Genomic DNA, 15,290 nt, shown 5'->3' on the forward strand with positions numbered 1-15,290 from the left:
ACTCACATGAGCAACATAAGGATGTGAGTAAGGGATTGCAAGATTAGGGCCATAATGTGTGTTTTGGTTTTTTCCCTTTCCCTCTCTCCTCACAAAATTTGGTGACAAAATAATCACAATTTCATTACAGGCCATTCATCTTCTCACAAAAAAGTTGCAAAAAGGGTATATGAAAATATGCACAGGTTCTACATGTGGCATGTTCGGATATAAAAAATGATCATGGTTGAAATATAAAAGTTGGAATTTCAAAACTGAGACTCTTGCTAACAGATAGGGCCTTTTCAGTGAAACTGACCCATGCTATTTTCAAGTACCAGTTTTGCAAAATCACAAAACACAAAATAATCAAATTCTAAGATTTTCATATTTCATTGTGACTATGAAACAGACACAATAGCACAGAAATATAAGGCCCGGATCTTGCAAACACTGACACATTTGAGTTACGTTACACATGAGTAGCCCTATTAGCTTCAACGGGACTAGTCACATGAATGAAATTAAGCAGGTGCACGTTTGCAGGATAGAGATGTAAAGGATTAATTTATGCAAGGTATTTATGAAAACAGATACTCATCAAAATCACAATAAAATGTGAACGCAAACACAGTATCAAAAAGTGAGAGTCAAATGACAAAATAAAAAGAACAGGGTTTATAGAACAGATTTAAAGCTGTTGTTTATACCTGATTTTATTTCTACATGTGTATTTGTGTCTATTTCATGTTTAGCCTTCCCTGGCAGAGGGAGTCGAAGTGGTATAATTTGAGGCACTGACACTGAACCAGCAGTCATTTTTCTTAGTAGTGATCTGAAAAAATAGCAGATGTTTCTTTTAAAACGTAAGAGTAAAGCAGAAATGAATCTTCATGCAATTTCACACCTCTATTCCACCTCCCTGAAAAAAGAGAACATTAGATGCAGTAAATTGTTAATCCTTATAACAATAACATTCTTATTTGTTTTGCTGTCCATTGAAAATTTTTTCCTATTGAACCCATCTGAGCATGCTAAAAGCTAATCAAAATTTTGACCAGTTCTGCAACTCTGGAATTTTGGACAGAGTGTGAGAAAAGTACCACTACTTTCATTCCAATCTGATCTTCATTGCACGAGTTTAATTGATCTCTGCATACACAGCTGAAACCAGCTTTGCCAAGGTCAGCCCTGTCCATGAGGTGTCAGTGATACATGCCGGATCTGAGTGACAGTTCATGAGATAATCATGAAGAGTGTTGGCCTTGTTTTTAATAGATGTGGCTCCATCCATCTAATATCTCATGCAGGAGAAATCAGCTACTTATTTCACTATGTCTATATGAGTGCCTACATGGAACCCAAGATTATTTGCTGAAGAGGACTAAAATAAGGCACTCTCTGCTATTCCTGAGTGGTGTCTCACCTGCAGTATATTAGGACAAATGATGCTGAACATGATTTTGTCCTGGTTTACAATGGCCAGCACTGTGTCAATGAACTTAATTGCGAACAACTGTGCTTAGAGATGATAAAAGTGTATAATCTAGACAAGCCCCTAATGTAGGTCTTGGGTGGTTATGTTCACAGCCAAAGGCCTTGTCTACACTAGCAAGTTCTGGTTTTAGAATCAACTTTCTAACCCCCCAACATGTCTGTAACATGTCACACATAAAACTACTACCCACTCTGCACAGACAGTCATTCGTTCATGAGAACACTGGGATTGCACCTGTTCTGATCAAGGGTAACTATAGTGTCAATCTGCACTTCTGTATTGCCTGTACAGATAGCAAGCACTGTTAGAGCAATTTCCAGCACTGCCATTACTCCTCCCACCAGATACGCCCTGGTGCAGCACATTTGCCAGAATCTGCCACCTCGAGCGCAGGATTAACAGATGGCAGAACCATTCCGATTGGTTTTCTACCACCCTCAGGTGGCCAGCTGACCACACCGGTTTATTTGAGAAGCTGGATGGCTCTTATGCACCTGCGGGAGGCAGAACCAAAAATGGTAATTCTGTTGGTGCACCGAGTAGGTTATTTTACCGCATTCAGAATAAATGCCAAAGCCGGGCAGCCACCAGCAGCCCCTGGCTCTGGTTGTTCTACACGGCTCCCCACGCCCCGGACACCCCCCACCCGGGCTCTGGTTCCCCCCGCCCCGCATCAGGTTCCCCGGGCTCCGGACCCCCCCCCAAACTGCGCCCCGGGCTCTGGATCCCCCCGCCCCGCATCAGGTTCCCCGAGCTCCGGACCCCCCCCAAACTGCGCCCCGGGCTCTGGATCCCCCCGCCCCGCATCAGGTTCCCCGGGCTCCGGACCCGCCCGAAACTGCGCCCGCCCCGCCCCGGGCTCTGGATCCCCGGGCTCCGGACCCCACCCCCCCCAAACTGCGCCCGCCCCATTCCGGCCTCTGGATCCCCCCCGCATCAGACTCCCGCCCCACTCCAGGCTCTGGACCCCGCCCCCATGAGGCTGCTCCCGCTCCACTCCGGGCTCGCCACCCCGGCTCCCACCCTAGACTCCAGTCACCCCCCACGCGGCTCCCTCCCCATTACTCACCCGGCTCCTGTTCCCGTTCCCGTTACTAGAGACGCTGTAACACCGGCAAGAAGGCGGCCCCGGATTGGCCCGCCTCCGGCTGCTCCATGGCAACCGGGTCCCCTCTGTGACGTCATCTCCCCGCGCCCCGGCGTTGGGGGACCTGGCTGGGGTTTGCGCCGCCGGGGCAGTGTATTGCCCCGCGTCACTGCGGGGTGCCCCCCCCCCCCCTCCGCCCTCCCGGCTGCCATGGCCGAGGTGAAGGTGAAGCCGGAGGTCCCGGACCCGCTGGAGATAGAGAACAGGTGCGGCTGAGGGGCCGGGGCCGGGGCCGGGGCCGGTCTGTCTGGGTGGGGGTGAGCGGTGCTGGGTAGGGTGCGGGCCCCCAGCGCCTGCGGAGTGGCCTGGGACAGAGCTGGGGGGCGGGGACGGTAGGGGGATGGGCTGAGATGGGGGCAGGGCTGGAGCGCAGCTGGGGTTGGGGTTGGGGTTAGGCCTGAGAGGGGTCGTGGTGGGGCTGCGTCTGTGTGTTGTGATCTGACTCTGCTCCTCCTGTTCTCGCCTCCAGGATCATCGAGCTCTGCCACCAGTTCCCTCACGGCATCACCGACCAAGTGATCCAGAATGACATGCCCCACATGGAACCCCAGCAGCGGGCCATGGCTATCAACAGGCTGCTCTCCGTGGTAGGGGTCACCTCCCCATCAGTACAGCCCGTTCTGCGGTGCTGGAGGGATCGCACTGCCCTTTCATATGCATGCACGCAGTGGACTTCATCAGCCATTACCAGCGTAGAGCAGCTGCAGAGTTGGGCCTTGTGTATTAATCTTCTGCGATCTAGCAAAGCAATATGAGTGCGTTTCTGTTAACGACTGTAACTGCATCTCAAACCTCATTGGTATTGTTCTGTAATATAGGGACAATCTGAAAGAGCCATAGATTTATCTACCGTTATTGAATCCTGTTGGTATCTGCTTTTAGAGGGAGGGTGACATCCTGGCCCCATGGAAGTCAAAGGAAGTTTTGCCATTGACTACAGTGGGGCCAGGATTTCACCCAATGTTTACTAGATTCCAGCTTTTAGGTCAAAGTGTCTGGGATTATCTCATACCTTTTGACTTACTGTAGTTTTAGTTGCACTTATTATTATAAGACACATGTAACCAATATAACTGAGTGCCATTCATATGCGAGCATGGAACCAACCAACATATTACCCAAAATGGCGACAATGTTTCCTGCATTTCTCTACAGTAGCGTACTCAGCTTCCCTGTAAGGATTTGAAGTGGTGTTTAACAATTTAGCAGACCATCAGGAAAGTCCAAGCCTTGCTGTTATAGTTAAAACCTTAATAACAAGACATCTTGAATCTTGCTCTAAAAGTGACCAGACCTGAGTCCTGATATAGATGTCAGAATTGAACTGCAGATGCAAGAAGCCACCACTGAGAATACTCTGCACTCATCTCTCACATGCTTCACGCTTGGCATAGATAGCAGGTGTTCCCTCTGAGCACAGTTATGTAGCACATGGGAAGAGCATTCTTTGAGATAACTGGGAGCATAGAGTATTTAGGGTTTCCACCTATAAATTAATTGGCAGGCAATGTAGAAAATTATGCACTGGCGTAGTATGCTTCTGTCAATTTGCTCTGTCTAAAAAGGTAGATCTTCAAAGTTAGTCCAAGTTAGACCATGTTGCACTTTTCCTGCTTTGAGGTAACAGACATAGGTAATCATGGCAAAGCCTGCCACCATCTCTTGGCCAGTTGAAGATGAAAGAATGTGTTCTTACTCACAGCTGTTATGTGGGAGTCTGGGAATGATAAGGAGGAGAATCTAGCAGCATCCTGAGAATGTGAATTATTCTGACAGTAGGTGGGTAAATTCACTCAACTGAAGGAACTGTCACAATTTTTACTGCAGTTTAGAATGCTTTCTCATACCATATGTATCACCTCCATCTTACCTGAGCTGAGCCGAAGTAATTTTTTTTTTTACATTGACTTATGTTTTCAAGCTAACTGTTGGCTATGTAAATGAGCAATTAAAAAAATGATTCAATGGACATGTTACTGCAGGCTGAGAGAGGTGCATGCTGGAGCTTTACATCCTTTGTGCCGTGGTGGAAGATGAAAGAGTAGATTTCTACATTTTAGTTAATGACACGTGTTGCAGAAAGAGACCAGGAGCAATGTCAATAACTTCTAGCAGCTGGATGATAAATGAACAGAATATTTCCTGAGCAGAGCTGTCTAAAATGTCCTAGTGTTTCCAAAGGATGAAAATGTATTTTGGTTTATATTTTATTTAGGCAAAATTAAATGAGATTTCATGTTTAAAAGGTAAATGTCAAGCTCTTAATAATAGTATTTGTGCCTGTCTCTTTCAGGGACAGCTAGACCTTCTCAGGAGCAACACTGGCCTTCTCTACAGGATCAAAGAGTCTCAAAATGCTGGGTAAGCTTTATTTTGTTGAAGGGACAGTCATTTGATCATAGTTCTCATGCACTCTCCCAGTGCAATCATGGTGATGGTAGTAATCATCAAGTGTTATTCACCCATTCATTCCAAGATGGCACATTTACTTACTTTGGGCCCCATCTTGTAAATGCTCTTGGAGGTCATGCTTCCCACTGTGAATAGTTGCATTGAAGTGGGATTACATGGTGTGGGAAGCCCTATTGCTGGTTGTAAAGCCCCCCATCAGGTGATCTGATCCATGCAGGCAGACCTGTATGCCCAAGTGGAGTCCCACTGAAATCAGTGGAGCTCTGCTGTGGGTCCAGGGGGTCTGCCTAGATGGAGCAGAGAGCAGGATCAGGCCCTATATTTGTAACAGTCATCCAACCCCAAGTATATTACTCTGTATACTAAATGGGAGTTTTATTTGGTTCATAAAATGTGCCTGTACAAAACTGAGTAAAGACATACTCTGTTTGCTTCAAAGAAGGAAAATCCCCCAAACCTAACAGTCCTCCCCACTCCACCACCACTCTCAAATGCTTCAAAAAAGAGATGAACCTCCCACTGTGGCCTGGAGCTTGGCAGAATCAGGCTGTCTTAGACCAGTGGGGAAAGCAAACTTCAGAGCTGAGAGCACTTTGCTGCACCTTCCCAGATGTTCCATCCAGGGGCTGCTTATTTTGGGTAAGATTTTATTTGGGATTGAGCTACTGCAGTTGTAGGTGAGCAATTGGTGGTCGTGGTGGGGAAACCAGAGTACTGCACCAACAAAATGCTGACAGTTACTTTGGCTGACTTGCCGTGACATGTAAGAAATGATTAAAAGCTGTCTGTAATAACAAGGAACTGCAATAACCAGCTAGTGCCAGCTGCTTTCTTTTTGTGTAATTGAATTCATTTTATAGTTTTGCTTTCCACAGTTTAAAACAAATCTAGTTTACTTCTATCCAGCCTGCTGGACATTCACAATAACTAACTCCTTTTCCTTTTGTAATCTGTCCTTTACAGTAAAATGAAGGGATCTGACAATCAAGAGAAGCTGGTCTATCAAATTATAGAGGATGCAGCCAACAAAGGTGACTTATTCAAGGGCTATTATAATTTTATTCATGACTCGTTGCTTAGCGTGTATTTGGGGAAAACAGTGTGTACTGTTTCTCAATGCTCAAGAATTAAAGGCATGGTAATAAACAACCAAAGCATTATTAACTCTAGCTTCTTTACTATAGTTGTTTTAAAAGCATCTGTTTGAGGTATTACATGCTTAACTAATCACTAAAAATAAACAAGTAAAGTATCAGTATCCACATTAGGACTTGAGTCAATTCCTTTCCCAGCTCCTTCTGTGACTAAAAAGTACAAATTCCCTATAAAATACCCTCCCCGGCCGGACTGTTTCATATCCCAAACTCTCTGAGAGAGCCTAGGAAATCAGATGAGCCTTGCAGCATATGAAGGCCAAGAAACTGGGATTCTGTCAGACTGAGGAGTGAAGGGATGAGAGTTCCAGAACCAAGGGGCCCTCAGAAAAAATGTTTTCCCCATTTTTTGGCCAAGTCTGTTGACAAAATATAACTCACCTGTATGAGCTCTCAGAGCAGGCAAGTTTGTGTTATAACAACTGTAGGGAGATGTTTGAATAATACGCTACACAGTGCATCCTATTTAGGTAGCGCTCAAGCAACATTGTGATGCGAATTCTGAATCGGAAAGGAACAGCTCGAGACTTGGCTTGAACATAAGAACAAATGTAATGTGCCTGAGACTTGTAATGCTCTGTTCATATTCATTTGAATTCAGCTTTCCTTTTTTCATTTTAAACAGGTATTTGGAGCAGGGATATTAGATACAAAAGTAATCTACCTTTAACAGAGATCAACAAGATACTGAAAAACTTGGAGAGCAAGAAACTTATTAAAGCTGTTAAGTCTGTGGCAGTGAGTAATCTATAGTTTTAAATACTTGAAATACTGTATATACTGCAAAGTATGTTTGTTAGAGCAGGTGACTGGCAGTCAAGAAACTTGGGTTATTCTCCCAGCTATGTCACTGACTCTCTGACACCTTGAGAAGATCACTTAACTTCTCTGTACCTCAGTTTGCTCCTCTATAAAATGGAGCCAATACTTTAACTACATTGTAAAGCACTGATGGCCTCAGATATAAGGCACTATCTAAGTGCAAATATTAGAGAAGGGTAGAGGTGCAATAACTTTAGCAAAGAGTTGCTGGTATCCTTTATTCAAAACAGTAGGAATCATAATAACCCTTATCACAATTGTCTCTTCTGCTATTAGGAGTGCACTGCTTAGGCCAAACTAAAACTTCTGTGCTTTGCTCTTTCCAGACTATCCCACAGCCAAAATTTTCTTTGGACATAATTTCTCTTAAGTGGGGGAGAGTTTTTAACCTGCTGATTATTATAACTGTGATTCAGGAAAACATTCCTATTCAGGACAAACTTAAAAGACATGCCTAAGTGCTTTCCTGAATCAAAGCCTATACTAATAACATGACTTCAATGGAGTTGAAAAAGCATCTAACCCAGTTTATAAATACTTGATTTGGAATATGTAAGCCATTTATGAGATGGCTTTGTGAAGTGTCTTCACCCTTCATTTATTGCAGAATCCAGGGGCTTTATTCGGGGGTTGCTGCATGTTCTGAGCTTTTTTCATCTCTTGCCATAGTTAATGAAGCTTCAGAAAGGCTCACTTTCAAATGTGTTCATTAGGCACTTGTGCTTTAGTGCAGTGTTGCTGCAGCCTTCGTGTGAGTCAGTTACACTATTACACTAAACAAGTTAGAAAGACAAGGTAGGTTAGGTAATATATTTTACTGGACTAACTTCTGGTGGCAAGAGAGAGAAGCTTTCAAGCTACACAGAGCTCTATGTGAGGTCTGTGACTGAAACAGAGCTCTGTGTAGCTTGAAAGCTTCTCTCTCTTGCCACCAGAAGTTAGTCCAGTAAAATATATTACCTAACCTACCTTGTCTTTCTAACTTGTTTAGTGTAATAAAACCCTTTTCCTGTTCATAGTACTGAATTCATGTTCACCATCCTGTGCAAAAGCTTGGGTACCGCTTATTGCCTACAGCATAATACATCGCTCTGGAATTACCAGAGCAAGATTTATAATTTACGGCTAAAGGTACACGTTTATATTTAAAAATCTTAAGATTAACTTCTCTAATTTAAAGATGCCATTGTATAACTTCAAAAGTTAACCCTCTGAAGTTTCATAGCCCCACTGTATTGTATGTGTAAATTCACCTGACTCTGTATTTCATCTCAGACAATGTCCTGTTGTAGCTGTTATGAGTCAAAAAGCAGAATAATGAGTGTCCTTTCCACAAAGAGTAAACTCTCAGAAGTGATTTTAAAATGGAAGCTGATTTAACTGGGAATGTTTATAGCGGGCATTTTGGCTATGTCTAGGACTAGTTCTGCATTAAACAATTTTAAAAGCGGTTTCTCATCCCCTTTAGACTAGGTCATCAGGCATGCTTAATCATCATTCTATTATAGGAGGGAGAGCTGAACCACATTCTGACCTGAAGGAGGGCCAAAACCAGGCTCAGAACTTGGAAGGATATCAGATAACAGGCTAAATTCAGATCTTTTGCAGCTTCATTGAAATGAAGTTGTAGCGATTCACACCCAAGCCTGAATCTGTCCCATTTTCTTTAAAGCCCTTTATCTTTGTGTAGTTTTGTTTCCCTTTTCCAACCCTGCTCCATAAAACAAGTTTGAGAGTCAGAATCCAAAAATACGACCTCCTCTTTAACCCCGGTATTCTTGGCGTGCAGATAGTGCTCCTAATGGTTTGCTGCAGCTATGCACTTCACATGTTTCGGGGCACATGGCACTACATGGATTGTTCCTATGCTTGTTTAAATGACATTTTCCTTTCATGGAAGATTTTCAGCTATTAAAAAAAAGTGTGTATTGTTCAATAGGCCTCAAAGAAGAAGGTGTACATGTTATATAATCTGCAGCCTGACCGGTCCGTGACTGGTGGGGCCTGGTACAGTGACCAAGACTTTGAATCTGAATTTGTGGAGGTGTTGAACCAACAGTGTTGTAAATTCTTACAGACTAAGGTGAGGGATTGCTACAGATTAACCCATCTTTGATTGTTTTTACAAGTAATTGCTTTTCCTTTAAAAACTGGTCGAAGAAAAGTTTGTATACAGTTGTTAATATAAAAATAGGTGGATTTTGTTATGTAGTTGCTGGACCATAATTCTTTATTGGCACTTTTCTAATTTAATTGCTGCTGCAAATGCATGCAATGGATCATTCACCTTAATAAACCCATAATTTGTGCTTTTAAACTTTTAAAAGAAAAGAAGCATCATTCCCCCAGATTCATATCTCAAACTGAGTATTGAAGAATGTAGGAACAAATTAGGAAAGGTCAGCTTTCCCATACTACCTCAGCTGTGCAAAAAAGTTGTCGGCCCTGATTATTGTGGACTGTGTCTAGAAAGTGTTACTCCCTATCCATGCGACAGGGAAAGCCCAACCTCCATCCTCTGAGTCCTAGTCAGATCGTGTCAATTTCCGTTTCCCTCCAAATTATACATTACAGGCCACTGGCTATGGCTGAGGTTTTTCCATAGTCGGGAAACTCAGAATGATGGTGCCTACGTTCTAACTCCTCATGTCAATATAGTGTTTCATGTTACTGTATATAGTGTTAACTTGTAATTTGCCACTTACTGTTCATTGTGCAATATATATCTAGGATTATTCCATTTGTTGACAATCATCTGCTTAAAACAGCAGTGGGGAACCTTTTTCTTATCAGGGGCCATTGATCCCCAGAAAAAATCAATTGTGGGCCACACACAGCCCCTCTGGTGGTGGGGAAGGTGGGCGCAAAGGCTCTGGGCTTCCCCTAGGGTTGCCAACTTTCTAATTGCACAAAACCGAACACCCCCCACACTTCTTTTAGACCCCGCCCTACACTCACTGAAGCCCCCCCTCCCTCAGTTGCTCACTCTCTTCCACCCTCACTCATTTTCACTAGGCTGGGGTGGGGGATTGGAGTGCGGGTGGGGGTGAGGTCTCCAGCTGGAGGTGCGGGCTCTGGGGTGGGGCCAGAAATGAGGGGTTCAGGGTGTGAGAGGGGGCTCTGGGATGGGGACAGGTGGTTTGGAATGCGGGAGCGGGCTCAGCATTGGGGCAGGGGTTTGGGGCGCGGGCTCCAGCCAGGCAGTGCTTGCTTCAGGCAGCTCCTGGTCGGCGGCGCAGCGGGCCTAAGGCAGGCTCCCTGCCTGCCCTGGTTCCGCGCTGCTCCTGGAAGCAGCTGCTGTGTCCAGCCCCTAGACAGAGGCGCAGCCAGGTGGCTCTGTGCAGTGTGCACTGCAGGCACTGACCCCGCAGCTCCCGCTGGCCACGGTTCCTGGCCAATGGGAGCTGCGGAGCCAGCACTAGGGGTGGGGGCAGCACACGGAGCTTCCCTGATCACCCCTGCACCTAGGGGCTGCAGGGACATGCCGTCCGCCTCGGGAGATGTGCGGAGCCAGGACTGGCAGGGAGCCTGCCTTAGCCCCGCTGTGCCACTGACCTGACTTTTAATGGCCTGGCAACCCTAGTTTCCCCCCGCAGCGGGCTGAGCCGGTGCTCGCAGCTCCAGCCCCGCGGGGCAGTGTGGAGGCTCAGGGTTTCTTGCCCATGGCGCCAAGACTTGCCACGGGCTGGATGAAATTAAGCAGGGGGCCAGATTCCCACCCCGGCTTAAAACTTGGGAGAGATTGTCTGGAAATTGCCTCTACAATGGTTTAAAAGCAGCTTGTTGTATACCTATAGACATTCTCTTCACAGGGAGCACTGACTGCGTATGTCACACTCTCCCCTCCATGCTTCCCCAGGCAGAAGCAGCTCGCGACAGCAAACAGAACCCTATGATACAGAGAAACAGTTCGTTTGCATCATCCCATGAGGTGTGGAAATACATTTGCGAGCTGGGCATCAGTAAGGTCAGAATGGCGTTTAACTTACCACCTTTCAAGTTGCTGCCGAATGGCTAGCATTTGGAATTGGGCCCTAAGTCCTAATTTTGGTGCCTGACTTGATGCATCCAAGTTTGCACATTGGGGTCTTATATTGCAGTGTGTATGAAGTAGGGGGTTTGTGCTGCATTACAGCTCAGAGCCAATTTAGTCTGGGATTTCCAAAGGCACCTAAGAGAGTTAGGCATCCAGTGCCCAGTCAATGCGAGTTGGGACCCATTTTCTTTTGGCAAGCCCAGCTATAGGGAATTTTATAATTGCTCTGTTGGAATTTCCCTATAAACATAAACTGAGATTCTTGAAGTCAGCTAGGAATTTAGCCACACAATTTTAATGGGAGATGTGTAACAAATTCCTAGCTGCCTTCGAAAAGCTCCATAATAATATGTAAGAGCAAGAAAACAGCCATGGGTTCCCTGTTAAGTGAAGATCTGGTACAGCCCTGGTCAAGCTTCCCCTGCTGGCCTCTCACCAGGCTGCTGTGTTCAGACTCACGCTGGATCTATGTGCTCTAAAGCTCCCATTGCTCACTGGGTAGGCTCTGGTTTAGCTGCGCTCTCTGGCTGTGGCCTCTCTGGCACCCTTCCTGGGTGCAGACTTTGTCTGGTGCCCTTTCTGGAAGTGGGACCCCATGGCCCTGCTGTCCTGGCCCTAGGACCGGTGCTGACCCCCGAGATATCTCAGTTGCTTTAGCATGCCCATTCCCAGAGCTTTTGTTCTGTGAACACTCTCTAGTTTACAGGTGTCACCTTCAGGGACACATGATAGTTGAAATGACTAGACACAGACTTTGTAAAAGGACTTCTAAAAACAGTCGCTCTGCTTTAGACAGCATGGAATATACAGACCCATAACAACAACAAATGCCTGTGTGCCATTCCCTGCCTCAGTTTCCTCACCACTCTTGAGAGTTCTATGGGATTTGGATCAGTGTCTCTTCAGGGTCCAAGTGCTCTCTGTTGAACTGCAAACCTCCAGCTCAAGGCTTCTCTAAATCATGGTGTGTGTGTTTCTCTCTCTCCCCTTCAATCAGTGTCCTTCAGCTCCAGCTGATCTGATAGTCAACAAGATTCCCTCTAGCTTATGACACCTGGCCCTTTATTCCTCTGTCTCCCTCTAAGTCCTCCTTCAACTTCTCACCCTTGTGTTTTTAAGCTTCTGCCCTGATACCTCTCTTTGTCCCCTTTCTGGGGATTTTCTGCTCCTTGAAACCTTAACTGTATGCAGACAAGTGAGAAAAGTTGTTTCTCTGAGGATACAGCCATCCTGTTCTGTTTGGGCAAGATTATATGCAGGTGTTGATGGTCTCTAAAGGCCATCCTAGTCAGCAATAGAGACTTGGCACTCCTCCCTGTTTCCTTAGAGGCACGAACATCACAATGATAATCATAAGGGCTTAAACATTATGATTGAACATTAGTTCATAATCTCAAACAGAATTCATAACCTGTGCTTAGATATCCCAAATCATCAGAGGGTTATTACATTGTATCTGAATTGTTGCAGACACTTGAGGAGTATGGGTGAATTCCACTTGGCAAATGTATCTGAAAGCCCAGCATTATTTTAAAAGAACTGTAAGAAAAACAGTGAAAACCTCACTCTCTTTGCTCTCCCCTTTTCCGCATAACTGCCATTCAGTATCCATGATTCAGTGAATTCTGTGCCTGTATCAAGGCTACACCAGACCTCTAAAGCCTTAGCAATGAGGGATGAATGTCATCATTCATAAATGAGAGTTTATTTTCCTTTTTGCAGGAGTTATTGCTACACCTTTTCTCTAGTTGTTACCAATATCTTTTGTTATATTTTTACAAAATTGCCTTTAGGTCGAATTGTCAATGGAGGATATTGAAACTATTTTAAACACACTAATATACGATGGAAAGGTGGAGATGACCATCATTGCTGCAAAAGAAGGGACAGTTGGCAGTGTGGATGGACACATGAAATTGTACAGATCTGTCAATCCTATCATCCAACCCACTGGGTTAATCCGAACACCCTGTGGACTCTGCCCAGTAAGTTACTGATTGTGTATGTGGAGGAAGAAGTACTTACTAATGTAGACCCGGGTCCGGCAAACACTTAGTCATGTGCTTAACGTTACACACAGGAGTAGTCCCATTGACTTCAAAAAGTCAGTGGAGGTACAAATGCCTTGGCTATGGAGTAAATAAAAGACCGATACTTTTATTTAGCCCATGATGTTTCCTATTTAAACACTGCATCTCATCCCTTGATCGCATGGTAAAAGGACACTGTTAAGTCAAACATGCTCCGAAATGTAGTCTTTTTATAAACAAATGTCTGGGAGATCTAAGACCAGTAGAAACTGTTTTAATAATTTTTTGTTTTGTTGGATTTTTAATTTCAATGGGAAGCTTACACAAGGACATGTCCCAGCTGAGTGACAGCCCAACCATTGTTGCATTGTTATAATGCATGGGAACCAAAAAGAGATACTACCTGGTTTATTTTCACTGTCCAAGATCAGAAATACAAAAAGCCTTGCAATAAGAAGGCAGAAATAAACACTAAATGGTTCTAACACTCTTTAGCTGTAATAATCAAAGGCGTTGAAAACGTGAGTAGGAAATGTTTTCAAACCAGCGTTTTAACCGGACAATGTCCATTTAGCTTTTTTCAAGCCCCTCTCTCATTTTTAACATCTTTACCCTCATCCAACTCATTTATTAGTATAATGTGTGAATGGAGTTTTTACAATGGGCTGTTTGTATTGATGTAATGATTTCTTGCACATCAAAGCCCCAGCATAGCTGTTGATTATTCCTGTTCTTTGCGATGGCACTGTGGTCTTGCCTAGTGGATACGGAACTGAATGGGGAGTCATAAAATGGGTTCTAATCCCAGCGCTGTTCCCCTGTTGTATGCCCTTGGGCAAGTTATTTCACCTCTTTGTAACCCTTTGTTTTGTCTGCTAATTTATAAACTGTCCAAGGCCGGGACAGTCAATCACTGTGTGTACAGTCCCTAGGACAGTGGGGCCCTGATCCTGAGTGGGGCCTCTGGTGCTAGTGTAATATAAATAATAATCTCTATCAGGGTTGGGATTAGATGATCTCCTGGATCCCAGTCTTGTGTTCATTTTACTCCTCCGTGGAGCAAACAGTTCAGTTTTTTACTTCCAATTGTGTTGTGCTCACCACATGTAAGGAAGTCTACTTACACCTGGTTTCATTTTACCACAGGTCTTTGATGATTGCCATGAAGGTGGTGAGATTTCTCCATCAAACTGCATTTATATGGCAGAGTGGCTAGAATTTTGATGGCAAGATAAGAACCATGGATTGTACCACTCTTTGCAGCCTACCTTGATGAACCAATTGGCTTTTTAATCGTGGACTCGGGTTTTTTTGTGAGTGACTTCAGGACATGATGTTAATTTTTTTTAATTACATGCAGAGAAGCAACACATTGGTTTGTTAGCAGTCCTGATAATGGACCAAAAGTGATGCACTACTTGAGGTCAGGTCATTGATGGCAACCTATCCTCATTCTCGCACCAAAAAGGCATAGTGACTTGACAAACATGACAACAGGACTGGGATGTAATAGAAAATCTTGGAGGGTTATGTATAGCTCTGTACTGAAGGTTATATTTTGAACATGAGAAAAGAAGTCGCTAGCTCTGATCTTTACAAAAAACTCTGATGTTCAAAGTGGTAATACTGAGCAGAGAGCGCAGTCCTAAAGGCACCACCTTACTCCAGTGGTAACAAAAGTCTGGTTGGAGACAAATGTTGCATAACAAAGGCTCGAGGACATTGGAAAGCATCACTCATTGATTCTTCCTTCTCCTCCTCTAGTGTTATAAATAAAACGCTATTTTAATATCAACAGGTATATTTGGTCTTTGTTTTCTTCATTACTTCTATTACAGTAGGACAATGGAACAGACTGCCTCGGGAGGTTGTGGAAGCTTCTTCACTGGAGGTTTTCAAAAGGAGGCTGGATCGCCATCTGTCTCGGATGATTTAGACACACCAAATCCTGCATCTTGACTGGGGGTTAGACTAGATGACTCTTGCGGTCCCTTCTAGCCCTATGATTCTACAGTAGAACCTGGCTGTGGGTACCCAGCATTGAGGGTCATTTAAGATTTTCATTTCACTCAACGAACAGCCAGAGAGATAATTTGTTAATCTTTGTCAGTGCATTCTGGGGATTAAAATCACATAACTGAGAGATAAGGCAAAGTCTTTGAATAGAATAACAGTGAGATTTAAAAAAATCTCCACCATCTAGTCTTACAGG

At 44.4% G+C, this 15,290-nt stretch overlaps 2 protein-coding genes across 5 annotated transcripts in view; one reads left to right on the forward strand and one right to left on the reverse strand.

Annotated features, from left to right (window-relative positions):
* The window catches only part of DZANK1 (double zinc ribbon and ankyrin repeat domains 1), a 34,484-nt gene extending 31,849 nt beyond the window's left edge, over positions 1 to 2,635 (reverse strand). The window contains exons 1-2 of one of the 4 annotated variants that reach the window (XM_074949723.1): positions 2,547 to 2,635; positions 690 to 814 (exon numbers count right to left, since the gene is read on the reverse strand). In XM_074949723.1, coding sequence (XP_074805824.1) covers positions 690 to 798 — 109 coding nt within the window. In that variant the 5' untranslated portion in view covers positions 799 to 814; positions 2,547 to 2,635. Of the gene's footprint in view, positions 1 to 689; positions 815 to 1,405; positions 1,636 to 1,667; positions 2,006 to 2,546 lie in introns of those variants that run through there. The other 3 variants (XM_074949721.1, XM_074949722.1, XM_074949724.1) reach the window with 3 other exon arrangements.
* A 34-nt stretch (positions 2,636 to 2,669) lies between these two features.
* On the forward strand, positions 2,670 to 14,853 carry POLR3F (RNA polymerase III subunit F). Its single transcript, XM_074949725.1, has 9 exons — positions 2,670 to 2,830; positions 3,094 to 3,211; positions 4,918 to 4,985; positions 6,000 to 6,067; positions 6,816 to 6,928; positions 8,952 to 9,095; positions 10,872 to 10,979; positions 12,842 to 13,033; positions 14,225 to 14,853. Exons 1-9 carry the CDS (start codon positions 2,775 to 2,777, stop codon positions 14,300 to 14,302), a joined length of 945 nt encoding a protein of 314 aa, XP_074805826.1. The 5' UTR covers positions 2,670 to 2,774; the 3' UTR covers positions 14,303 to 14,853.
* The last annotated feature ends 437 nt before the right edge of the window (positions 14,854 to 15,290 follow it).

This window comes from Natator depressus, chromosome 3 (assembly GCF_965152275.1).
Source record: "Natator depressus isolate rNatDep1 chromosome 3, rNatDep2.hap1, whole genome shotgun sequence".
NCBI lineage: Eukaryota > Metazoa > Chordata > Testudines > Cheloniidae > Natator > Natator depressus.

Coding starts and splice junctions, on each gene's coding strand:
- POLR3F (XM_074949725.1), top strand. CDS start 2,775: ATGGCCGAGGTGAAGGTGAAGCCGGAGGTCCCGGACCCGCTGGAGATA. Junction 3,212..4,917: donor TCAACAGGCTGCTCTCCGTG/GTAGGGGTCACC, acceptor TGTCTCTTTCAG/GGACAGCTAGACCTTCTCAG. Junction 9,096..10,871: donor GTAAATTCTTACAGACTAAG/GTGAGGGATTGC, acceptor ATGCTTCCCCAG/GCAGAAGCAGCTCGCGACAG.